Source organism: Rhipicephalus sanguineus, chromosome 3 (genome assembly GCF_013339695.2).
Source record: "Rhipicephalus sanguineus isolate Rsan-2018 chromosome 3, BIME_Rsan_1.4, whole genome shotgun sequence".
Lineage (NCBI taxonomy): Eukaryota > Metazoa > Arthropoda > Arachnida > Ixodida > Ixodidae > Rhipicephalus > Rhipicephalus sanguineus.
In genome coordinates, this window is record NC_051178.1 from 210,188,592 (window position 1) to 210,213,725 (window position 25,134).

The 25,134-nt window shown below is 44.2% G+C and overlaps 1 protein-coding gene across 1 annotated transcript in view; it reads left to right on the plus strand.

The window, feature by feature from the left end:
- The window catches only part of LOC119388208 (mediator of RNA polymerase II transcription subunit 14), a 103,222-nt gene that overhangs the window by 42,199 nt on the left and 35,889 nt on the right, over positions 1-25,134 (plus strand). The window contains exons 16-25 of the mRNA XM_037655873.2: positions 743-902; positions 5,261-5,633; positions 6,346-6,377; positions 9,510-9,635; positions 11,448-11,524; positions 13,819-13,930; positions 14,549-14,747; positions 14,946-15,037; positions 17,043-17,195; positions 19,392-19,469. Of these exons, the coding sequence (XP_037511801.1) occupies positions 743-902; positions 5,261-5,633; positions 6,346-6,377; positions 9,510-9,635; positions 11,448-11,524; positions 13,819-13,930; positions 14,549-14,747; positions 14,946-15,037; positions 17,043-17,195; positions 19,392-19,469 (1,402 nt within the window). The remainder of the gene's footprint in view (positions 1-742; positions 903-5,260; positions 5,634-6,345; positions 6,378-9,509; positions 9,636-11,447; positions 11,525-13,818; positions 13,931-14,548; positions 14,748-14,945; positions 15,038-17,042; positions 17,196-19,391; positions 19,470-25,134) is intronic.

Consider the following 25,134-nt stretch of genomic DNA (forward strand, 5'->3'; position numbering starts at 1 on the left):
CACAGCACAATATCAGTGAGCGGACATCGCTTAAATGGAACTGATGCATTTTTGTCAGTAAACAGTGCTCCTGTTAAATGGAGCATACTTTGCTGGTCCCTTCAGGTTTCGTTTAAAGAGGTTCTGTTGTAGATGGATTCCTACCAATCAACGCCAGTCATGGTTTCATCTTTCATCGAATAGAGCACCGATCAAGCCCTTCTGTAAAATATCGTTAATGCCTATAAGGTGGGAAAATTGAAATCACTGTCCACTCATTCATCTTACAGGCAAATCTTGGCCAATTCTTAAGTAGATACAGCCAGTTTTTATTTCAGCAAATAATTAAAACATGATGCATGCTTTGACCTCAATGTAGACCACAGTGGTGACTCTGAGAACAGCAGTGCCTTTCTTGGTGGATCTTGAGGTACAGTGAAAGCATCGAACATAAGTCGTTTTCTGTCTAAAGCTTCTGTAAAGATGAAATACTCTCAAGGGGTTATGCAGTAGCTAGTACTAAAGTCAATGAGATGGGAATGTGGGAACATTTAACGCTGTGTGGATGGAAGATCAGCTGAACTCGTCAGGTTTGTTCTTGCAAAAAAGGAAAAATGATAAGATTAGCTCATCCGACGTTTACGAAACTTGGTGTTCACTGTAGCATACCTACAGGGAAACTGGCCACAAAGAGTTGTGATTGCATTTCTGACTGACCGTGCCGAGCATGTTGTCAGTACTTGTATTGGTCTGCATGATGCAGGTTTTGGATGACTGTGAAACGTTGCGAAAAGACGCTACAGCACCTGCCCGTTTTGACAACTACAACTATACCCCTGGTGGTTCCTCGGGGCCACATTGCAAGCAAGCTGGGCCCACACACCCTCTATGTCAAGCTCTGCAAGCATCAGAATCACTATGTGGTGGGTGCCCAAAGGACCAGCTGTTTATGATTTTTGTGTGCGGTTTCTCTTGGCTGACTCATAATTGTCATTTTGACAGCTTTGGCACATTCATCAGATGTTAGTTGTTGAAGATAATCTTGTACTTTATTTGCTAACATCACGGAAGAATCATTTTCCACTGCAGAAATAGCAAAAGCTCGATGAGTTGGTGCTCATGTACGAAAAACGCAGCAGGGAAAAGAAACGAGACAAGAAAAGAAGGAATACAGGATGGGCAGAAACACATGGAATCAGTGCATTTACAGTCTTCCTTCCTGCCCTGTGTTGTTTTTTTAAACTATATTAAAAGAAACACCAGGCCTGCACAGAATGCGCAGCACAGTTGCAGCGTAAGCTGGAGGGGCGGCCTTCATAGAGCCCATTGTAAACTCTCTTAGGGCCTACTGCAAGTACCCCCTACACAATAAATCACATTTTGCAAAGTAGTGAAGCACCCACTATGCGTTTCTAAGGCAATACGCTGACCTACGTAGCGGCACATTTTGTTGTTGCTGTGGTGGATGATGATTGGCATGATGGGAAATTATGGCCGAGTCCTTTGTAATGGGTGGGAAGCTTTAAACCTCCCACTTATTACGCAATTCGCATGGTATGACACCTGATACGATTCCGCTGTGTTGCCACACAATATTAAACCTGTTCACACGTTTCCTCGCCATACACTATGAAGTCGATAGTTTGATGATGAATCGTCTGGTCGGGAAGAGGCATGATGAGAAAAACGGCCACTTTTATGTGAACAAGGCTTCCGTACAGAAGCCGAAACATCCTTTTTTAGTGTTTTGAACCTTTTCAATTTGGTCAGCGTTTCTTCTTTTCGTTTTCTCATCATGCCTCTTCCCGATCAGACGATTCATCGTCAAACCATCGACTTCATCAAGCTACGACAGGCTCAAGTCCGTCAGTGCGTTTCGCTGTGCACCAAGGTTTCTTCGTTCGTGTCCCATCTGGATTTCTATCTTTCCTGCAACGCGCGAGGGCTGCAAAGCGCGAGGGTTCCCTCCGCCTGCTCAGGCCGGCCGCCACACCCTTTGGGCACAGCATCATCTCAAGAGTGGAACGCCAGCTCCTGCAGGCTTGGATTCCGACTGCAAGGAAACTATAAAACGACTGCTGCACCAGGAGTTCTTTGCCCGCCATCGTCTCTAGCAACAGTGTCCGTATGATTTCACTGCCACTCAGTCACATGCGTGCCTCAAGGCTGAATGTCACGCTCAGCGCACCAAGCTAGCCCATAGCAACAAGTTAACAAGACTGTAGTCATTCCGCTGCTATGTCCCGCCTGGCCGAGCCACGTCCTTCGTGCACAACGTTTCCTCCTATTTCCCCATTCATCATGACCTTGCTGTTCTTAAGTAGGGGCTAAATTTTAACACTGGACCTGCGCCAGACAAATTCAACATGATATATGCGGTTGAGCGTGCCATTAACCACATTGGTCGCCCCCAGCAGAAAGAAGCTTGCAGCCGTGCTGTAAGCATCCTTGCAAAGCTCTCACGTCATACCTCGATGGCCTCCCCCCAGAGCAAGGTAATGCTGTGAAGAGCCTTTGCAGGCACCGGAAATTGTCATTCTACCTGCTGACAAGGATAACGCCACCGTCATAACGGACAAAAAGGACAATGAAAGCAGAATAACCACCCTTCTTGAAGACAATGGCACGTACATTTCCCTTAAGTGGAATCCCACGCTCAAAGTGGAAAAGAACCTTCAGAAGCTTCTTGCTGACATCTTCCGTTTTGTTCCTCCGCACAAGAAGTCTCTATACTACTACTTGCTCCCCCGCCACAATGCCTTGGCGCCTGCGTCGTACGGTCTGCCAAAGATTCACAAGCCGGTTATCCCCATGTGTCCAATTGTGGACTTCACACGCTCCCCCTGTGCAAGCCTTCTGGCTACCGTCATCGTGTGTTCACACTTCTCGTGGGAAAAGGCACTTCTTTCATCCGGAACTTCTGTGACTTCATCAAAAAAGTGCAAGATGTCACGGTTGACAGTGGTGAAATAGTAGTTTCCTTCTATGTTAGGTCACTATTCACCTGTGTTCCAGTGGATCTGGCTGCTGAGGTGCGCGAGGCTGCCTCACAGTCTGACGTAAACTTGGGGACAGACAAACAAAAAGATGCGCCCGATCTTCTCAAGCTACCAAAGTCCTACCTGGAAAACACGCACTTCGTGTTTCAGGATGCCATCTACAGGGAGGTGCATGGAACCGCGATGGGCGTTTCAGTTTCTCTCACGGCGGGGAAATTTGCCATGGAGCCAGTGGAGACGCGGGCTTTGACATCCTTCGACCGTCCTCCGAAGGTTTTCGTGCGGTATATTGACGACTGTTTTTGTGTCATCGAGAAAGAAGCTTTGGAGGCATTCTCGGTACATTCAAACAGCATTTAGACATCCATTCAGTTCACAACTGAAATGGAGATCTCAGGCCTTATTCCTTTTGTGGATGTGCTTGTAGAGAGAAAAGATCGCCGCCTTTCTTTTGGTGTCCTCAGGAGGGCAACGCACACAGGTCGTTACTTGCATTACGAGTAAATCCACCCGGCCTAACACAAGCATTCAATTGCCGCATCCCTGATACAGAGAGCGCGTAGGATTTGCTCCAGCCAAGTTGACCATGCCTCTGACCCGTCCAAGGTGCGCAATGAACTTTCGGACGACGGGTACCCTGTTAGTTTTGTTCATTCCGTAGAGCGCTGCACATGCAACGGCACCTCTTCGCTCGTGGTGCAGCCCCGAGCTCGTGCAGCCGTCCCATATGTGCGAGGTGTTAGTGAAGCGTTGGCATGGGTTCTGTGGACATTTGACATACATGCACCGCATGTCCCTGCTCGTAAATTGCAACATGGACTGGTGCACATGAAGAACACGCTCACGAAGGAAAAGTTTCCAGGTGTTCTTTATAGAATTCCCTGTGCAGACTGTGACAATGTTTATATCGGGGAGAGTGTAAATTTCGAAGGATGGCTGAAAAACCACATTAATGACATCAGAAAGAAGAACGCCGAGTCCAATGCACTTGTGGAACACGTGACTACTTCTATCCACAACACTGACTGGGCTAAGGCAACCATAATCGCAAAGGAAAGAAACTAGTGTTCTTGTCAATATCTGGAATCTCTTCTTATCCAGACTACAAAAAAAAAATGCTGAATAAGAGTGATGGCAATCTCCCCCCAGCGTATGCCAGGTGTCTCGGCCACATACTAAAATGGACATAAGCCCGCATTGCTGGGCCACTTTTATGTGAACAAGGCTTTCGTACGGAAGCCGAAACATAACTTTTGCTGTTTTAAACCTTTCCATATTGGTCGGCGTTTCTTCCTTTCGTTTTCTTGTCATGCCTCTTTAAAAAGAAGGCCGCTTTTATGTGAACAAGGCTTTCGTACAGAAGCTGAAACGTCGTTTACCGTTTTAAACCTTTTCATTTTGGTTGGCGTTTCTTCTTTTCATCTTCACACTATGACGCTTGCATAGGGCGTTTTTCTGAAAAGTTTCAAGCACTGGCATGGCTCTGTGTTGGAACACTTGCTTGCCACGCAGAAAACCTTGGTTTGAAACCTGCTTTTTTTTTTCTCTAAGTGTGCATGATAAGCTGCGACAGACAGCCTCAGTGGGGACGGCAGTGGGCAGCTACGCCACCAAAATTAGTGCGGTTCTTTGCAGCGATGACTTACAAACGCAAGAAACACAACACCTTCGATGATGAGCCCATACCAGTGCAACAACTCTGAGCAACAGACACGGATCTCAAAGACATTACTTTTGCTAACTGCGTGCACCATTATATAAAATACGTCGTAGGTTCTATCTTTGAATTGCAAATGCAGATCTCGAAGGCTGTGCTTTTCCTTGCAGGAACCTGAAAAACATCATGGCTGTCATGCGCCAAGTTCAGGATGCGATTATTATGTCGAAAAAAAAAAAAGAAAAGTTGACAGCTAGATTGAAGCACAGGTGCTTAGAAATAGGGCTGCTAGCAGGATTGGATTAGATTCAGGCAGACCAGTGTTGCCTGGATGTGGTGGGTGATCAGGATGCAGAGCGGGAGAGGGGGGGGGGGGGAATGTGCTTTCCCAGAACAGCATGGAAATTTAAGATTACCAGCGGAATTAATTGGAGGGGGTGCTTGCTCGGGAGGGGACGCTTGGAATTTTATGATAAATAACCTCTGGCAGGCCGCAGGCTAGATGACGTCTTTGTCCCGTAGTAGGCATGAACAAGCTGATGACGATACTGTTGCTGCAGGGAAAGCTTACAAATATATGCTTCGTCATGGCCATCTTTCCTTTGGGATTCTATATTGTACACAGGTGGTGGACTTGAAGGAGAGCCCAGGTGACCCTCTGGAGATTGTGCAGACATACTACCTGATGACAGTGAAGCCGCAGGCTCTGCCAGACGAAGACATGACGGCACTTGGTGGAGGAGCTGCTGCTCCCGCTGGGAGTGTGACCGGGGGTGCTGCCACACCTTCAGGAGCTTCTACGCCGCTTAGCCAATCGGGGTGTGGGGCCGCATCCTCTGTTCCATCCAGCACAGTGCCAACTGCGACCACAGTAGGCCGCACTTCTGAGGAGGCCACAGCCATGGAAGCGGAACTGCCCAAGGCATTTCTGCGAGTGGCCAACTTTCTCCAGTTGGACACATTCGCCATTGTGCACGGGCCCTGCACTAAGATTGACTGTGAGGCACAGTTTAGCTTCTTTTACTGAAATTGGTGGCCGCATTCCAGTAGCTACGAACTACAAGAAAGCTTGTGTGGTGTGCTTTGGGCTCCACATTAAGGAATCCGGTGCAGTCAGAATTACTTCATAACAGTGTCAGAACCCTTCATAACAGTGTCTCATATAGCTTTCTGTTTTGTTTGTTTATGCTGCAGTTCCCATCGGTAACATTAGCAGGGTGGAAAATATATGCATCGGTTACAGTAAGTTACATCGAGTGCAGTACTACTACGAGATAATTACATCAAGCGAATTAAATAGCTTCAGTAAAGCTGAATAAGTAGCACAATTGAACTGGCACACTAGATTCATAGTGAACGCTACTATACACATTGTGACATGGCATAGCCAGAAAGGAAAAGGGAAGGCGTGGCTATTACATTAAGTGCGTTGCAAAGCTTCTCTGTTGATTTGGGTTGTTATGATCAGTTAGTGAGCAGTCAGTCAGTCAATCATCCAATATGTCAAATTAGGAGTTTTAACTGGGAAGAGAAAATCGGCAGGGGTGTGCTAAAAATGTTCGTTGAAAACAACAATTAGACCTGAGGCTATGTCACTAACGAACTGTGTGTGTTGACACAGCTACTCGTGAAAAATAATATCCTCTCTATTGACCGTCTTGTCTGTGAATCTTGATGTGCATGTGCTGACATGTTCTCACAATATTTCAGTGTCATTGCTCTCTACTGGTGGGAAGAGAAAGGTGAGTTGACTAGGTGCAACCTAGAAATAAATTTATTTGAAGCCTTTTGTTTTCGTGATGGCTTCTGTGTTCTCTGTCATATTAACTCTTTCCGTATCGTGGGAAAAATAGGTGTTTCTTGTAGGTTGCACTAAATATTTTTTGCTGAAGGAACTACTGCACCTAATATTTTATGTAATACATAAACAAAAAGCAGAATGAATGAACTTTTTCACTGATACAAGTTCCATTAACGAGATTTATGCTATGCGAGTCATAAATTGCCAAATTCTAGATTGCAGGATAAAATTCAACAGAGTTTGTAAAGACACGCTTTTATCTACTAAGAAAAAAAAATTAACAAAATTATGAGATATACAAAATGTACTGCCGTCTAACAGGCACCATCTCTGAAAAATTCAAACTTCATTGAACAGGACTTCTTGGATCTTTATATCCCGCTATCGATGGTTTGAACTGCCACTTTCGAGACATTCCGCGCCTTTCACGGACACGCTGTGCCATCCGTCGTGAAGGAAAATAACTGTAGTTTTCTTCTTTATGTAGTTCGTAGGGGTGTTCGAATATTCGAAATTTCGAATATTTTTCGAATAGTGTTTGCTATTTGATTCGATTTGCACTGGAATTTTACTATTCGAACTATTCGAACTTCCCAAAAACAAATACAGTCAACGTCTGATTGAAAGTGACCCCTTCAGATTTTCAGTATGCTTCACCTCATTACACTCCCGTATTGCGGCAAAGCTGTCTTTCAAGCTCCTTTATGGTTGAACTTTGCCAAGAGACAGTCAATGTCCGTTTGGAAGTGGACCCTAGATTTTCAATACGCTTCACCTCATCACACCCCGGTATTGCGGCAAAGCTGCCTTTCAAGCTCTGCTACGTTCGCAAATGTACTAACTCAAGAAAACGCTGGTTCCAACATGGAGATGAAAGATGTGGCAGAGGTGGGGGCTCAATTAATGCTGTTTTGGACCTGAAATTTGGTTAGAAAGTCCGAAAAATAGGAAGCCGAAGCTCTTTAGCATCCAAAATTTCAGATGTTCTTATATATCGACGTCTACTAGGCAGATTTGGAACTCCAAACTTGAAGGGAGCACACCCTTGTCCGCCACATCAGTTAGGCTTCCACAGAAGTTAAAAGAGGAGGAGCGGCTGAGGAAATGGCACCTTTGTCTATCACGTGCAAAGTGTTGTCGACAACAGTTTGGTTGCACCAAATCATGTACATAAATACAATTCGGCCTCTACATTGCCTCATTCTTGATAAGACAACTATGAAACACCACCCTGCCAGCGCTTCAACAACCTAGCGAAAAGAAACACTTTCATGTTGTTATCTCATGAGAATATGCTTAGGAATCCTCTCTAACTTTTTTTCGTACAATTTCGCTTCGAAGTATTTGAAAAATATTCTAGAACTATTTGAAAAATATTCGATTCGATTTGCACTCACACTTCAATATTCGAATTCGCTTCGCACCCAAAATTTTGCTATTCGCACAGCTCTAGTAGTTTGTTTTCTTTCCGCATGGCCTTGATTTTTAAACGCACTTTAAAATTGCGCGAATGTCTAAGTGGAAAGCGAACATGGCAACCGCCGGATTTGGCATGCGCATGAGCTTCGGAAGAGTGCAGATATCAGCATTCTAGTGTGTTTGCGGCTAATTTTATCTATTTAATGAGCAGCAGCAAGTCTGAGGATGCTGCCCTTTTGTCGGACTTCGACTCTGAGAGCAACGACAACGCAAACCAGCCCGGAACATCGGTCAGCTTCGCTTTCTGGTTCAAGTTGTCTCGGTTTGTGTTTTAGCACCAGCTTGCCAGGATGGGAACTTACAGAAACTGTAAGAAATGCAATAATGCATGTTGCTGGGCAAGTCAGTCGCACATAATTAAGCAAGGTGCCGCTTGAAAGAAACATGGACAAGAAGAGAACGAGGACAGGAGGACTGTGCCCGTCCTCTTTCTTTTCTTGTCCATGTTTGTTTTGCACAGCACCTTGTTTAATTAAGAAGTGCAAGTGCAACTAGAAAACCAAGCAGAGAACGAGTTTACTGCAAGACATGCGACGTTACGCTATACTTTACATCGAGGAACTGTTTTGCCACATGACACGCCAAGTTGTAATGCTTACAGTAAGATTTTTGTCGGGGAAGTCCTGTTCAATGGAAAAGTTTGAATTTTTCAGAGATGGTGCCTATTAGATGGCAGTACATTTTGTATATCTCATAATCTCTGCTATGTTTTTCTTAGTAGATAGAAGTGTGTCTTTACAAACTCTGTTCAGTTTTGCCCCACAATCTTGAATTTGGCAATTCATATTGCTCGCATAACCTGAACCTCGTTAATGAAACTTGTATGCATGTTCATTCATTTTGCTTTTCGTTTATGTATTACGTAAAATATTAGGTGCAGTAATTCCTTCAGCAAACAATATGTAGTGCAAACTACAAAAAACACCTATTTTCCCTGTGGTAGGGAAAGAGTTAACGCTACCCAATAAAATTCTCAAAGCAAGTTATGTCACTTACAGTTGTCAGAATAGTTGCTAAACTAATGCTGTGCACTTCTGTATATGTATGTTTTCAAACAGTGAATTTTTTCATTTATTGCATCATTCCTGTTACGAAATTCATTGCTTTATTTGTCATGTCAGAGCTTCTGTTGCCTTGAAGAATACTAATATTGAAGTTGGTGATCATTGTAGCAAGTAGAATATGACTGTCGTTCATACATTGCAAGATACTTTTCAAGTGCAAAGCATAGGCTATGGAAATATTACCTTGGCAAGTAATTCTCAATGGCACTTGCCTAGATTGACTGATCGAATTGTCAACACAAGAAATCATTGGTGCGTTAGCTTCATATACAGTGTGGTTAGTCCTGAGCAATGCATGAAAATATGCAGGGCTATTGAAAAAATAAAAATATATGAAGGATTAAATTTTGAGTGTTTTTTTAATGTTTCATTGCACATGAAAGTTACAATATTTGGCCAGAAAATAGAAAAAGAAGAAAGAGCACTAAACTAATTTTATTTCTGAGATGTTATGATTGTGTCCTCTTTATGGGGAAGAGGAGTCTGTTTTTTGATAAGTCTGTGTATGCCATCTTTTGCATCTTTTATAGCTTGTTGGGGCTTCCAATGAGACGCTGGCCAAGCAACCTCGCTATGCTGGTTACTTCATTAGTGAACTGGCTCATGTGGTGGCCTTCTGTGATGACCGCATTCCTTTCTGCACCCTGACTGTAGAGGTAAGTGCACTGAGAGTTCTCCATGGCTTTTTTTTACACACACAAACTCTCAAATATGCATGTTTGGCAAGAAAAATTTCAGTGATGGCTTAGAGGGGGGCTTGCTTTTGTCGCAGTTATTTTCTTACAGTACTTAGTTACTAAGTGTCCTTGTGCAGTCCAAGCCTTTGGACCTTCCTCATTTAAAATTTTTCTAATGTGCTTTATGATCAGATTAACTATTGTAGTTTTGTGGCGGTATCACAGGAAAGTTCAACACTAGTGGTACACCTATTGGCACTAACATTGGAAGTTAGGTCAGCTGAAATTTAATTCAGTTGGTGACAGTGGGATACCAGCAAGGATTATGCGAGATGTCTGGATTTTAAAATGTGAATACAAAGTCCCACCATCTCACGGGTGATGCAGTGGAGGCCATCTAGGGGCGTCGAGTTACCCCTTATCGCAGCTGTTTGTGCTACATGCGTGACAATGGCCGTTTCTTGTCACAAAAGTCAAACTTAACGCATGAGTTTTAGAGCGCAGCTCTTAGGCGCCCATTCCTGCGTTGAGTGGCGTCACCATTACCGTCAGTGGCGTAACCGATAGACATGAAAAAATAAAATGAGAAAAAAAATACCCAGGATCGAAAGGGATTTGAACCCAGGCCCTTTGTGTGGCAGTCGAGTATTCTACTACGGAGCCACGCTGTTGCTTGAAACTCATTTGCAGAAAGATGACCCTATACAGGCGTCATGTCGGGCAAGGTATTGCGCTAACCTATGTAAAATAACGTGGCAGAAGGGTAAAATAACAACCAGTCATCACACAATGCTAATTGTGCAACGAGTGTTTGGTTTAACGCTTCCCACCCACTGCAGAGTGCTCAGCCATAATTCTTCGTCGTCATCAGCCACGTGCAGCATCAACAAAATGCACATAACACCTTGCAGATGTGTAGAGGAAACAGCAGTTTTTGCAGTAATAGGGCTGCATGCTTTGCATTTGCAATGCCTCTACGTTTGAGCATGCCTGAGTTATTTCACTGCAGAACAGACTGTTGGGGGCTAGTTTGTTATTTATGAACACTGAAAGAATAAGCGCTAAAAATTGACGAGCAAATTCTCTGTTCTCCTTTTTGTGCTCGTCAATTTTTAGCGCTTATTCTTTCAGTGTTTATTTCACTGCATATATAAATTGTGATCCACCTTCCAATAAAACAATGTAGAACGTTAATGCTCATATGTGTCCCTTCTTGTGTCTACCTGTGAAATGTTTTGCACTGAACACTAGGACATATGTCCCTTCAAAGTATGAATGTTTAGACCTCGACTGCATTTATTTGCATGTGCTGTTAGCTCCTTGTGCGAATACAATGGAAATAAACACAGTGGTAGGAGGGCACATCACTACACTGAGATAGTGTTGCTACAGAAGAGGTGTTGGAAGGCTAGACAGACCGCAGAGAAGGTGAACACAAGCTCACAGCCTGATGCTTATATGTAAACATAAGAATTTCAATATAATAAATGAATGCACAGAGAAAGACATTAAAACGAATCTCCAGGATCAATTCAAAGGCTCATGTGTAGAATATTGTTTATAAGAGCAGTGGCAAGTTGACTGAGATTCATGGTGTTGTTTTGCTCTCTTTTTCGTGGACCCTTGTACTGCCCTTAATCCAGAATATTGTGTTAAGTGTGAATTTTCGAAATTAAAACATTTTTCTAACATTTAAAAGAAAAGAGCAGAAAGATAAACTGGTATGTCAATACTAATGTGCTAAGTGAAAATGTTCAGTTCTGATGTGATGTGATGGTTGCATTGCCACAGCTGAACAAAAGGAACATCTGTCACCAGGGGATGCAGATTGAAGCCAATGGGACAAACTTCCTGGTCAAGATTGTACAGTGAGTGCCTAAAAAATGACGGCTTCATTTCTTGGCATATTGTAGAGCTTCTGGTTGGTAAACTACTGACTGCATTGCAATAAAACTAGTCCACATTTGCACAAGCCAGTGCTGCTGCTGGGCAGGTTTAGCCTGCTGTAATTGCATGGCTAGCACAGATGTGTTTGTGAATTGTTAGAATGGCTGTAAAGGTCATTTTATTTTCCTCTCTCTTTAAAGTATGTTTCATGTACGAGCAATGTTCACTTTACAGGAATGCTTTTATGGAAGACGATCTAACCCTTTGAGGGTCGAATTTTTTCGCGAAATCCAGTCCAAAAATGTGTAATTTTTTTATTGCTAAAATAAATTCTTCAGACGACTCTATTTCAGAAAAAAATTGTCTAAAAATTTTTTTCGTGACCGTAAAGTGACAAAAAAATCATTTTTGTTGTTACATACATATGGTTTATTCGTAGTAAAATCAAGCAAAATCCTAAAAAAAAAGAAAGATAAAAGTTTCTTATAAATAAAAATTATGCATTGTATACAAATTATGCATTGCACAAATTATGTATTGTATACAGACATACAAAAATAAGCACACCAGGGTACTTTTCTGGTTAAAAATGTTCGTGCTCTAACACTAAAAACTTTTCAGCGTGTGATAGTCTATGAAGCATGGCTCGCCGCGCATGCTTTTCAGATATTGCTCCTTGATATTCATCGGAGTCTGAACTCGTCAAAAAATCCTCGTCTGACAAACTGAAATCCAATGAATCTGATTCTTATTCGCAACTTGGGGAATAGTCCGCATCGGAAGAATCGCTGCTCGACTCACCGGCAGCAGAGCAACGGGCGCGCGCTTCCATAGCGTGCGAGCTGCATCAGCGTGAGTGCACGGAAGAAATGGTTGTGCGCCCGTCCGGAAAGCAAAACGAGTGAAAAAGCTACAGTACTCCTTCGTTTTATCGCCAACAAGACGCAGTTAGTTTTTCTCAGACCCCAAAACAGGAAACGCAGTCACGGCGGCATCTTTTGTGTAACTTCAGCGCCGCACGGAAACAGATGTAATTGCGCCCCGGGAAGCAATAAACGAGTAACAAGCGGTCACACTTTGAGAGATTAAAAACCAAACAGCCATCAGCTTCGCGGGTGCAAGAAGCGAAAACGACCCCAAGGATGAAACCGAAACCAGCCGGACCGCATGCACGCATTCTGATGCGCAATTGAAAGCCGCCGCGCCTCTTTGGAAAGCAAGAAAAAAAAAAAAAACGGAGAAAAACGGAGAGATATCACATTACTAAAAAATTTCACGTATTCCCGAAGCGTGGCAGCACATTCCAAGCAAGAGAAATGATCGAAGAAGGCGTGCGTTTGCAACCAACCGCGCCGCGGGCGCGCTCGGTTGCGCAACCGATAGCCGGTGCGCGGCGCGCCGTTTTGCGAAGCATAAAAAAAGCAACAATGGAGAGACATTGGCGCGTGAAAAAAATTCTACGTATTCCTGAAGCGTGGCAGCACATGCAAAGCAAGAGAAATGATCGAAAAAGGCGCGCACTTTAAACCAGCTGCACCGTGAACGCGCTCGGATGGGCAAGCGATAGCCGGCGCGCCGTTTTGGGAAGCAAAAAAGAAATACAACGGAGAGACATCGGCGCATGAAAATTCCACGCAAGGCCGAAGTGTGGCAGTACAGGCCAAGCAAGAGAAGTGATCGAAAAAGGCGCGCGTTTTAAAAATAAACGCTATGCCGTACATGTACGGCGAAAACCCTCAAGGGGTTAAGGAGGGGTGTGTGTAAAAGATACGATAAGTATTGAGGTCTGTGATATGTGGCATGCATTGTTCCCCACAGCTGGCTGGTCATTTGTAGGGACATTTGTCTACTATCACTGCACTTTACAATGTGGCATTTTTTTCAGCTGTTAGCTACTTTCCAGGGGCATAGGCACTGCAGTAATGAAAAAAGTACTGCTGCGTTATTCCCCCCCCCCCCCTAATTCATTGTGCCCAGTGTGGCTCTGCTACTTCGCTGCTGCAGTGTTCTTCTGTCTATACTGCAGTACTTTCTTCTCTATCACACCAGGTCGACACAGGATGCCCTCACTATCGACTGATATAAGGAAGGAATTTCCACCACACTACACTGTTAACTGTGGGGGAGTCAGCATATACTGTAAAGTAGTTTTGGTAAATTTCGTGTTCGGGGCTTGCACTGTCAACACTGCATTGGTGTCCATAATAGCTTTGATACTTTCTACAGCTGAATTTCATCCAGTACAAAGTATTACATTTAATGGGATGCATTGCAGGATGCCTGCAGGTGAGGACTGGGAGAAAGAGACGGCAGCGGCACTGCAGGCAGCAACACTGAGCTGCACATTGCGACTGCAAGTGAAAGGCATTAAAGCTTGGCAGGCTGAGGTGGGTTGTGTTCTTCTCTGGTTGGTTCAGAGCGCCCCGACGGCCTACTTTGAGTACACCACAATCTGTAGTTTATGCACATGTTCTGTTGACAGATCACTTCGCTTTAAATTGCTCTTTCTTGTTTCAATGAGGTGATGTGTCGGCTCTCAATATAGTCCCTTCGTTCACGCTATGTGACCTATCATGCAACTGAGGTGGTGCACATTACAAACAGCACATCTTTTTTTCTGTAATCGTTTCTTCACTGCAGCCAGTGGGCAAAGTGACGTGAAAGTAACCGCTTGCTCACATAGGTGCTCTGTGAGCGAAGCAGACAGGTGAGATTATTCCTGTGGGGAATGTTACTGTGCTCTCCGAAGTGACTGCAGCTGGTCCACTTACGCAAATCAAAGAAGGGACCTTTAGATTTTCTGCATCCGAAGTTCGGGGACGCATACTGCCAGGCACATAAAAGAACACAGGTCAGTAGACAGAGAATTAAGGAGTACAGGGCAATGCAAGTGAAGCATGGGGCTTTGGGTATAGAAAGGCAGGTGGACTAGATGACTCAGTACGTATATTGCAACATGGAGTTGATTAGCTGGCTGCCAGTTTCACTCGGTCCTCTCTCTGCAGTTTGTGTTCTGCAGCTGTCCATTGCCCAGCCAGTCACCCAAAGAACGGGGACCCCGTCGACCGGTGTGCTTCATGTATGACTTTGCAGCTGGCACAACTACTCAGGTGGCATCTATGGTGGAGGAGATGCTCCAGGACTGGAACACAATCGGGCACCTCTACGGTGTTGTGTTGCGATTTGCTGAGGCCCTACGCTTAGGCAAGTGCTTCATCCAAAAGTTCCTTCAGCTGCTGTCTTTGTTTTGCCTCCTTCTTGCTCTCGTGTAAATCTTAGAAAACAGTTAACGATGTAATTATGGGCTATTATAACTGATTCCTCTGGTCAGTTTCCTTGAGCATTTGGAGACCAGGGGGCCACCATGACTGCCACATGCAGGTAGTCTGCTTCTACTTTCAGACCAGCACAATTCTCTCATGTCTGTTGTGGACATCAAGTCCTTCACGTACAAGAAGTTGGTCCTTGGCTATGGCATGAATAAAGCCAGCACTGTGAGTATCCATGTTTTTGCCACTAGTGCAATTTAAATACAGTAAAACCTCATTAATTCGAACTCGGTTATTTAGAAATCCCGCTTAATTCGAAGGATTTCTGCGATCTCGTATTTTGTAATGTAAACTTGAGTGGATAATTTGAAGCGGCGGTCATTACCAGCCTGGTTAATTCGAAAACTTTGGGTGCCATGTGCCAATTCCCAATCCCGATTACGCCGCAAATCTGCAGAAACGATGGCCCTTAGGAGCCACAAGGCAATGCAGTGTAGTGATACTAATGAGTGACAGGTGAAGCACAGCAGCCTCGCTGCTGTCAGCGCAAGAAAAAAAAAAAAAGGCGTTCTCGTGGTCAGCTGAAATAAGGCCTGCAGAAAAGACGTGCTTCACTGCAACACAGCGGTGACATGCGGGCAGCATGATGCATGCTTTTGGCAACGTCAGCGCGTCATGATTTACCCATTGTTTCTGGGAAAATAGAGATTGGCGGTTGCTCCGGCAATTTGCGCGCTTGCACTGCTGGTGGAGTACTTGCCTGCAAAGCCTACTTCGAAAACTCAGTTCAAAAACTTCCATGATAATGTTTTTCACCCAGAACACATCGCGAATTCTGTCACTCTGATCGTTATTAAACTTCTTATTTTACAAGAAAGAACGGGCGATTGGTTGCATCATGACGCACTGATGCTGCGAGGAGTAGGCTATGTGCTGCCCACGTGTCACCGCAGTGTTGCCGTGAAGCACGTCTTCTTTACACAGGCGCGCATTTCAATTAACCACGAGACCTTTTTTTTTTTCCTTTGCGTTACCAACAGCGAGGCCCACTGTTTCCCCAGTTTGGCGGCAAAATTGGGACCAGGTATTGCTGGATAACATAACCCTTGGAGCCACAAACTAACAGGCACAGCAAACGACCACCTCTGATTACTTTCAGTAATTCAAAGTTCCTTGCGTCCCTCTTTTTGTGTGTTTGGTTCATTCGAAAACCCGTTTAATTCGAAGACTTTTCACGGTCCCGGCGACTTTGAATTAACAAGGTTTTGCTCTATTGCTTTTTTTTTCTGCCAAATGTAATACTAGATGTTATTGGGAGATGAGTACTGTGGCATTGAGCATTAATTAGCTCTTCAGTAGTGGCTTTTACGAAAAGGAGATAAGTAGTGTATCTACTACAGATTACTGTACTTTAATATTTTCAAAATAGTTTATTGTCATTTATGGTCAGTCTTAGTTGCAGCCATGGAGTTTCTCATAACAATACCTAGATGGAAATGTAGGGCCACTGTCTATGCAAGTTTCCTAAGCCGCGCTGTGCCACCATGGGAATAACGGTATGTATGTGTCCGTGAGGTTTGTCTTGGCTGGCGTTGAGCGAGGCTTGTCCTAAACGTGTATATGGCTGCACAAATAAAGCTTACCTAAAACAAAATCTTCATAAGTCGATTTTGTTCACTCATAAAACATTTCGCATTAAAATTTGACTCACCTGCAGGTCAAAATTGAATGGTGAAAGGAAGAGAAACAAGACGACAAACCGTTGCAGAGTGAACGCTGACGTTGTTGTCTGTCTTCCAACTTTAGCAGCCAATTGATACTTATGTTTTGTAAGATTGTACATCAAAGCAGTAGTTCTCAAAGTTAATAAAACTTGTTTCTGTGTAATGCTAAGAAAAGAAACAGCTCATTATGTGTTGTTTTAGTACAAAATTAACCATTGTGATGCAAGGAATGCTTCTGGCATGCTTCAAGCCAGATGTGTCTTCAAAGTGACCAAGCTCTTTGTGAACGCTGCCAGTTCAGATCCAACACGGTCCAGCATTCCTGTGCATACAACAGCGTCGCAGCACCAGCTTTTCCTCTAGGTGGAAGCTCTAAGGTTGCAGCCTTGTAGAAGTGCCTGTTGTGAAAATGTCTTTCTAGTGGTTCTCTATTGTTTTATCTTTTTTTCCCGTATTTTGGGTGATGCTTCTTTTTTTAGTCATTATTTTGATGGTTATGCTTTCAGGTGACCATATACTGGCGTCACTCAGAAAAGCGCTTCCATCTGGCTTTTGGTGTTGTGGGCCACACTGCTTCTGCCAGCAACCCACACACTGTTGTGGCTCCACAGCTCCAGCACGAGTTCAACCAGCACCGTTCAATAGCCACGCTGGTTGAGGTGAGTGTCTGCCCGAATGTGCTGTTCTCACTATGCTGTGTTCGCACTTCGTTAAGATGTAGCACTGTTGTGCGCTGGCTTTTCTCTCAAAATATTTCTAGGTGGTACAGGCTGTAAAAAATTTGCTGTGGATGAATGCAGTCAAACCATGTTCCTCGAGTGATAGCTTGGTTTTGCTAGCTTTGAGAACGGACAAGACCATTGGTTTGCAGAGATTTAACTTCGTTGCACATCTTGGTTAGACAAGGATGATGAGAAGTCTAAACACTTTGACTACATTATGTGACAAGAGAGCCAACGTGTGGCACTACAAGACAACACACGGACGCTGCTCGGCGTCGTCAGCACTCTTGGCACAAACGCACAGTGAACTTGGATGCAGCCAGCGCCTCTTGCGATGGCAGAATGAAAGACTCGCCTTGAGCCACTGTCTGTTTTCGTGAACGCGCTGCACTAGTGTTCGCTGAAGGTTTTCCTCTGGCATTGAGCTTGCCTGAGTTTGAAGGTCAAACAGATGCACTGAGGAATTTTCTGGCTTTACACTTTGAAGAGTGGAGGTGTAGCTCTAAAAAGCTGTGAATCAACCATGCAAAAATGTGGTAAGCATTGTATGTCTCAAGATTATGCACGAGACTAAAACAAAACAAAATAGAGGACGAATATAATCGCGCTTAAGACGAAACAAGAGGACACGAACACGGCGCTGTGTCTGTGTCTTCTCGTCCCGTAGTAGGCGCTGTTTTATTCGTCCTCTACAAAGCACCAACCAGCCCAATCAAGTGCACCGCTCAAAACAAGATAATTTGCATTAAAGAGAACACAGATTTCTTGCTTACAACCAACACCATTGACACCCGACGCCGGAGTTCGTGCGAAGCAGGCTCTTAAATGCTACTGCTTAAGTTATCTCGCTTTCCCCTCGGTGAACTCTGCTGCAGGCGGTACTTTAATGGGCATTGGCTGATTTCATGACCATGAAAACATCCCCAGTAATGCCTCTATTGTTATGTTGATGGCACACCTGTAGCTTGGCCAGACTTGAGCACAACAGTTGTGTGTTGTTTCTTCGGCATTGTGCATACATAAATGTCATAACAGTACACTCTAGTCATGTAAGTACTGCGGCTGCCACGAGGTGCCGCCACGCGCTGGTGCCACACTCATCTGAACTAAAAGTAGTGGCAAAAAAAAAAAGAAGAGAAAATGCTCAAGGCTATGATGTATGGTGATGTAACTTCACAGTGGGCCTCGCCCCTTTGTCATCCCCCGTATGTAGCTTCCAGAATGCTTTTCAGGATGAAAGGGAAGGGAAGGGGCTTGGAGCCTGTGATAACTACCTGTAACTCCATTTATACTTGATGGATTTGAAAATTTTTTCATCAGGAAGTTGGTGAGGCAATAAAATTTCATATATTCCATGAGTTACTTGGAAGGGTGTTGCAGGGTGCCTTTAAGGTTAGTTGTTCATTCCACAGTGCAAGTGGTCTGCAACATGTTTTCAAAAAAAGCAAATTAAACTCTCTTGTGTATTCGACATATTGTGAGAGAAACACATCAGCAGGGATATATCACAGATGGGCAAAGTTGTCAAGCTTTCCGTAGGCATATTTTAAGTTTTGGATTATTAGGTACATATTATAGAACTGTTTCGTGAGTACTTTAAGTTTGATGTATCTAGTATCGTCTGTAATTTTAGCTTTTGATTGTCTTCCAGTGTCTATGCTGTGTGTATTGCAGGTTGCTAGATAAAATAGAAGTTTCAAATAATGTAAAATTTCTCACACTGTACATGATGTAAGGAGCTTTGCAGCATGGTGATGTACAGTGCACAAAAAAAGAATGTCTCCGGTGTGTGTGTGTGTGTGCAAACGCTCATGTGATCAAAACTAAACCTTGTTTTTATACTGCAACTTTCAAATTTGGTCAAGTCCCCTAATGTGGTGGTTGTGACGAGGGTAACATGAATGTATGTCGCACGCAGTATGTGTAGGATGTGTAAGGTACATGCACCAAGAGCAAGCACCTACAGTATTCTGCTTATCTGCTCGTAAGAAGAAATTTTAAAGCTTGCATTTAGTTCATAATCACAGTGCATTCCTTTCATTATGCTGCCGTGAGTTATCTGTATCTCAGTTTTTGTTATCTGTAGGAAATAGTTGAGTGACAGTGCCTCTTGGCAAATCTCTTGTGATCCAGGTGCTGAGAGACACCTATGCACCACTCCTTTCCCTCACCAAGCTCCCATCTGCACCTCAACTCGGTGTCATCAACAGCGTAAGTCATCAGCAACATCAAACTGCTTGAAAGCTGAACAATCAGAGTATGGCAGAAAGCTTTGCAAGTTGACAAGGTTTCGTGTTGTGAAAGGTTTGGTGCAGGAATAGCACTTACAACCTTTTGTTTATTTATTTATTTTTTTTGTGCACTTGGTCTTGTATCTGACGAAAAATTCACGAACACGGGGTGTCGCTGCAGCCGATGTTTTGACAAGCAGACTTGCCTTCTTCAAGTTCCCGCCTTGAAGAAGACAAGTCCGCTTGTCGAAATGTCGGCTCCAGGGACAACCCGGGCTCATGAATTTTTCATCTCTTCAAGCTTCCATCTTCCTCTGAACTTCTGCCTTTTTTGTGTTGCCTCTTGTATCTGTGTTTTATAAGCCTAGCCTTCTGAATGTAGGGTTTAGTGTACAAAGGTTTACCTGTGGTCCTTTTGGTCAGGGTAGAAGTGTCTCACCTGAGTCATCAGAGAAAATGCTTTGACATGGCAGCCAGAAATGTGGTACCCTAGGGAAACAAGTAGTGCAAGATGATGACGAGAGATACTGGCTAACAGCGCACAGCAGATTGTCTTTCAGCCATAGGTCGGCAAAAAAATTGGAGCTCACTCAGACTCACTCGAGAATTATAGTTTGCTCTGTGGGCTCACTTGGACTCAGACTCACCAAAATTTTCCTCAACCAGACTCACTCGGACTCAGATTCACTAAACATTTTCTCAACTGGATTCACTCGGACTCAAACTCACTAGCACATTACTCAGCCGGACTCACTCAAACTCAGACTCACGACTTGACCTGAGTCTGAGTGAGCCTGAGTGAGTCGACTCAAGAGTCCGTTAGGGTAAATTTTGCTGTTTGGATCACGCTGTCGATGCTTTTTAACGCCGATATCTCACATAATCGGTGCTCTGCGATACGGCATTTGATCGTGTACCGTCTTATACGAGTTATCAGTGGTTTCAATCCAGTAAGGACATTTTTATGAAATACGCAACTCACACGAGATATTCATATCCTGACCTTCCCGTAGAAGATTTGGGGGGAAGTCATGGCACCCCCCCCCCCTCCACCCCCGACTCACGCCTCTGATCAATACATATTGAGATGGTGCATGGATGCTAGTGCGTCGAGATATATCTGAGTAGAATTGAGTATAAACTTAAGTAGGGATGGGCGAATAGCAAATTTGAGGTTCGAAGGGAATCCGAAGCGAATAGTGATTTGGTCGAATAATTTCGAATCAAATAGTTCGAATAGTATATAGCGCATATTATTATGAAAAATGACCGTTTTTGTCATCACCCTTGCACAATATTTTTAAGAATTGGAACTAGGTGTGAGCGAATGTCACTTTTTTGGTTTGAAATGAAGTGGAAGCAACCTTGAATAGTATCAAGATTTGAATAGCAGTAGGGTGCAGGTTAGAAGTGGTACAATATGTTACAATTTAAAGATTACTATACTTAGCGCATATAAGCCCATATAACACGATTTAAACTAAAAAAAAAAAAATGTACGCTTAGCCTTGAAGTGTGGCTTCGCGGCAGTGCAGATTGCTCCTGTAAAGGTGGTTTCACGGTACAGCAACCTGACGCTGCAGTGAAACCACCTTTACAGGGGGTTATGTGCGGTCAAACATACATATATTCGTTCATTTCGAATACTTCGAAATGTCGAATAATATAAATTTGTATCGAAGCGAATTCGAATACTGTAATATTCGTTCGAATATTCGAAACACCCGAATATTCGCCCATCCCTAAACTTAAGCCTATATAAGGCTGGTAGTAATGCTGAACATGAGTTGATATGACTGTGGGTCGGCAATTACAGGTGGAGCGCACTTATACTCACTGAAGAAATATATTTTGCGCTTAGGGCTCACTCGGACTCAGACTCACCAATATATTCCTCAACCCGACTCACTCGGACTCAGACTCACTAAAATTTTCCTCAGCCCGACTCACTCGGGCTCAAACTCACCAAAATATTACTCGCCTGGACTCACTCTGACTCAGACTCACGACCCGATTTGAGTCTGAGTGAGTCCAAGTGAGTCGACTCATGAGTGAGTTTGCCGACCTATGCTTTCAGCTGACCTTGTTTTTGTTTTTTTCAGGGTTGATAAGCGAGCTAGCATAGTCTGCTACATACTCTTTACAGCAGTTTGTGTTTTCATTCTGGGCCATGCTAAAATATCTGGACTTCAATTTGAATTAATAATTTGTCGATCTGGTAAATAATGGCTTACAAATAAATAATGCAGTATATCTCCATAGATCATTCCTGTAGACATAAATGCTGTTAATTTTGCTGTATAGTAGTACCTGTCTCGTTCCTTCAAATATAAAGACATAGTACTTCCCTTTGCTGCAAACACTGCTAGAGCAGCTGCTGAAAGCTGCGTATACAAACTACTTGGATTGAATTGGTTAATTTGGGTGAAGTAAGGGGAAAATAATTGATAATTTGAAGTGAAATGTTGTGTTGTGACTGTGTTCCAAATTTCATCCATTATTGTGATAGCAATTATATGGACAGTCTTGGCTGAGTTTCGCCGTCCCTGTCACCGCCGTCATGCACCGTATATGTATATGTGTATATATATATGTGTATGGGTTTCGAAAGAATATTCCTGGCTATTGGTTTAATTATATGAAAGAAAACTACACGTAGAAAACAGCGCTACGAGACGGGACAAAGAAAGGGCACAAACACGGCGCTGACTATCAACCAAATGTGCTTTTATTCCACCAGTCCGCATATTTATACATCACCATGACTAACGGAAGCATAACAAAAAACCAGAAAAAACCGGTCAGCCTGCGCAAAGGCAAGAAATTTTTTTTTTTTTTTTTTTTATCTCGTAGCGCTGTTTTCTACGTGAAGTCATGCACCAACCAGCCCAAATCCGTACCCTACTGCAAAGAAAACTAGTCACAGTGAAAAACATAACAACATTTATTCTGAGCTTTTGGCCAGGGACCAGCCTTTATCAAAGAATATTTTGTCAAAGAAGTTCATTTTGTCAGTTTTTGCCTCGTGTGATCATTATAGTGCTTACAGATTAAAAAGAAATGCGAGTTTACCATTTCTTAATGACTTTTTTCTTTGATAAAGGGCGGTCCCCGGCCGAAAGCTCAGAATAAATGTTGTTATGTTTTTCACTGTGACTAGTTTTCTTTCATATATATGTGTGTATATATATATATATATATATATATATATATATATATATATATATATATATATATATATATATGTGTGGAACTATAATCGAAGTGGAACTTCGATATAATCGAAGTGGAACTTCGATTATACGTCCCCCGGTCCTGCGACGACCCGCGTTTTACGACGAATTGGCTTGGTCCCGGCAAAACCCCTATAGACGAGTTGCATAAATGCCAGCAACACTGTAAAAAGCCCCAAAGTGTTCAGGCAACACTGGACTCAGCCGCCATTGTGCATGAGAACCATTAAAAAAACACGCAAGAACGCGGCGCTCGTGCGAGTGAAAAGAACTATGAACGTGAGATAAACGTTTCACTTGGATGTGAACGTTTTGTGTGATCCAGGTGGTATGCATGTGCAGCCAAACGCACGGGACTGCTCATGCACAATGGCGGCCGTTGGCTGCTTCCTGTACATATGTACAGATGGCGCTGTTTTTTGCAACTCGTCTATAGAAATAATGTATTAAAAACCTCAATTGTACGACGCAATTTTACGCCGGCCCCGCCTCGTACGACGCTTTGCTGGACTGTCCGAGAAAAAAAAAAGACCTACGATGACGCGGGCTGGCACGCAAACACACTGCGGCCGGGCGAAAAAAGTCGGGAAACCGAGGAACCGAGTTCGTATCCGCGCTGCCACCACAGGGCCTCTTCAATTTTTCGACACGCGGTCGGCCATAGCTAGCCAGAGCCAACGTTGGCCGGAGCCAGCCGGAGCGCATTCGTTTTGTCGCATTGCACTGCGCACTTCCGTTGTCGCTTTTTTTTTCTCTCTCTCTCTTCTTTTTGGTGGTTTTGTAGTGACCGTGACCGTTGTGACCGCAGTGACCGTTGTGAGCAGATAACATGGCAGATAATCTCGAGCTCGCTTTCTAGTATACGATAACTTTCACTACATTTCGTGTCGTTATACCGGACGTGTTGAACGGCGATTGTTGAGCCAATGTTTGCGACAGCCGCGGGAACCGGAACTCGCCGCTGTCTAGCTACCAGAGGGCTGGGTCGTTTTAGCCGCTCGCGATTGGTCGAAGCTTGCAAATCGAATAGGCCTACTGCCGTGCTGCCATTCAGCCATTCCTTCACGTGTTTGCCTCATCGGTTGGTTGTGCTGCGCCGCAGCTGCTGTGTCCACGTGCAAAATTTTCTGTGTTCGGTCATTGGTGTGCGAGGAAGCTTTCGAACTTTTGGTTGCGAGTGCTGCGTCTCGCAATGTCGCGGAACCGAAAACCGCTGACGCTCGGAGAAAAGCTTCGCATAATCGAGGAGGCAGAGAAGCGGAACGGAGCAACAAAGGCCAGCATTGCCCGCGACCTGAACATTCCCGAGTCGTCGCTGAAAACGATCCTCGCGAAGAAGGACAGCATCCTACTAAATGCGGCAAAGTTCGGCCTGAACAGGAAGGCCGCGAAAGATGGCAAATATGCTGCCATGGAGAAGGCCCTCGTTGAGTGGTTGCGTCAGGCCCGCAGTTCAGGAATCGCCGTGGATGGCGCAATTTTGAAGGAGAAGGCTGAGACAGTTGCATTGCGCTGCGGCATTGACGACTTTAAAGCCTCCAATGGCTGGTTGGATCGCTTTAAAAAACGCAGTGGAGTTGTGTACAGCCGCTGCTGTGGAGAGAGCGCGTCAGTCAGCTCCGACACTGTAGAAAAGTGGACTGCATTGCTGCCGGAATTGATACGGGAATACAAACCGTCCGACGTGTTCAACGCAGACGAAACTGGATTATTTTATAATATGCAGCCAGAACAGACATTGGCATTCAAAGGAGAGAGCTGTCACGGGGGTAAGCGAAGCAAAAAGCGTCTTACCGTATTGCTTTGCGCTAATGAAGACGGCTCTGAAAAGCTTCCTGCCCTCGTGATCGGCAAGTTTGAGAAGCCGCGATGCTTCAAGAATTTGAAAAGGCTGCCGTGCCAGTACACGTTCAACCGGAAAGCCTGGATGACGGCTGCTATGTTTTCTACATATCTGCAGCAGCTGGACTCCAAAATGGGGGCTAAGAACAGAAAGATTCTTCTTCTGCTTGACAATGCGCCATGCCATCCATCAGATATGTCGCATTTGAGAAATGTGAAAGTTGTATTTCTGCCCCCCAATTGCACTAGCCAGCTGCAGCCACTTGACGCTGGCGTCATCAAGTGCATGAAACAGAAATATCGGAAGTTTCTGGTGCAGCGTCGGCTGGCGGGCATGGAACGCAAGCAGTTGGATAAGAAACTTTCTGTGCTTGACGCAATGCACTACATTGCTAGTGCATGGGACGCAGTCACGCCAGAAACTATCGCCAACTCCTTCAGGCACTGCGGCTTTAATAGAAGTGGTGCTTGTTCTACCAGTGAAGCTGCACTGCCTGTTGACGATGAACCAGAGTTCGGCAGCCTGGAGCTGCCTGGATCTTTCGCGGACTATGTTGGTGCCGACGACGA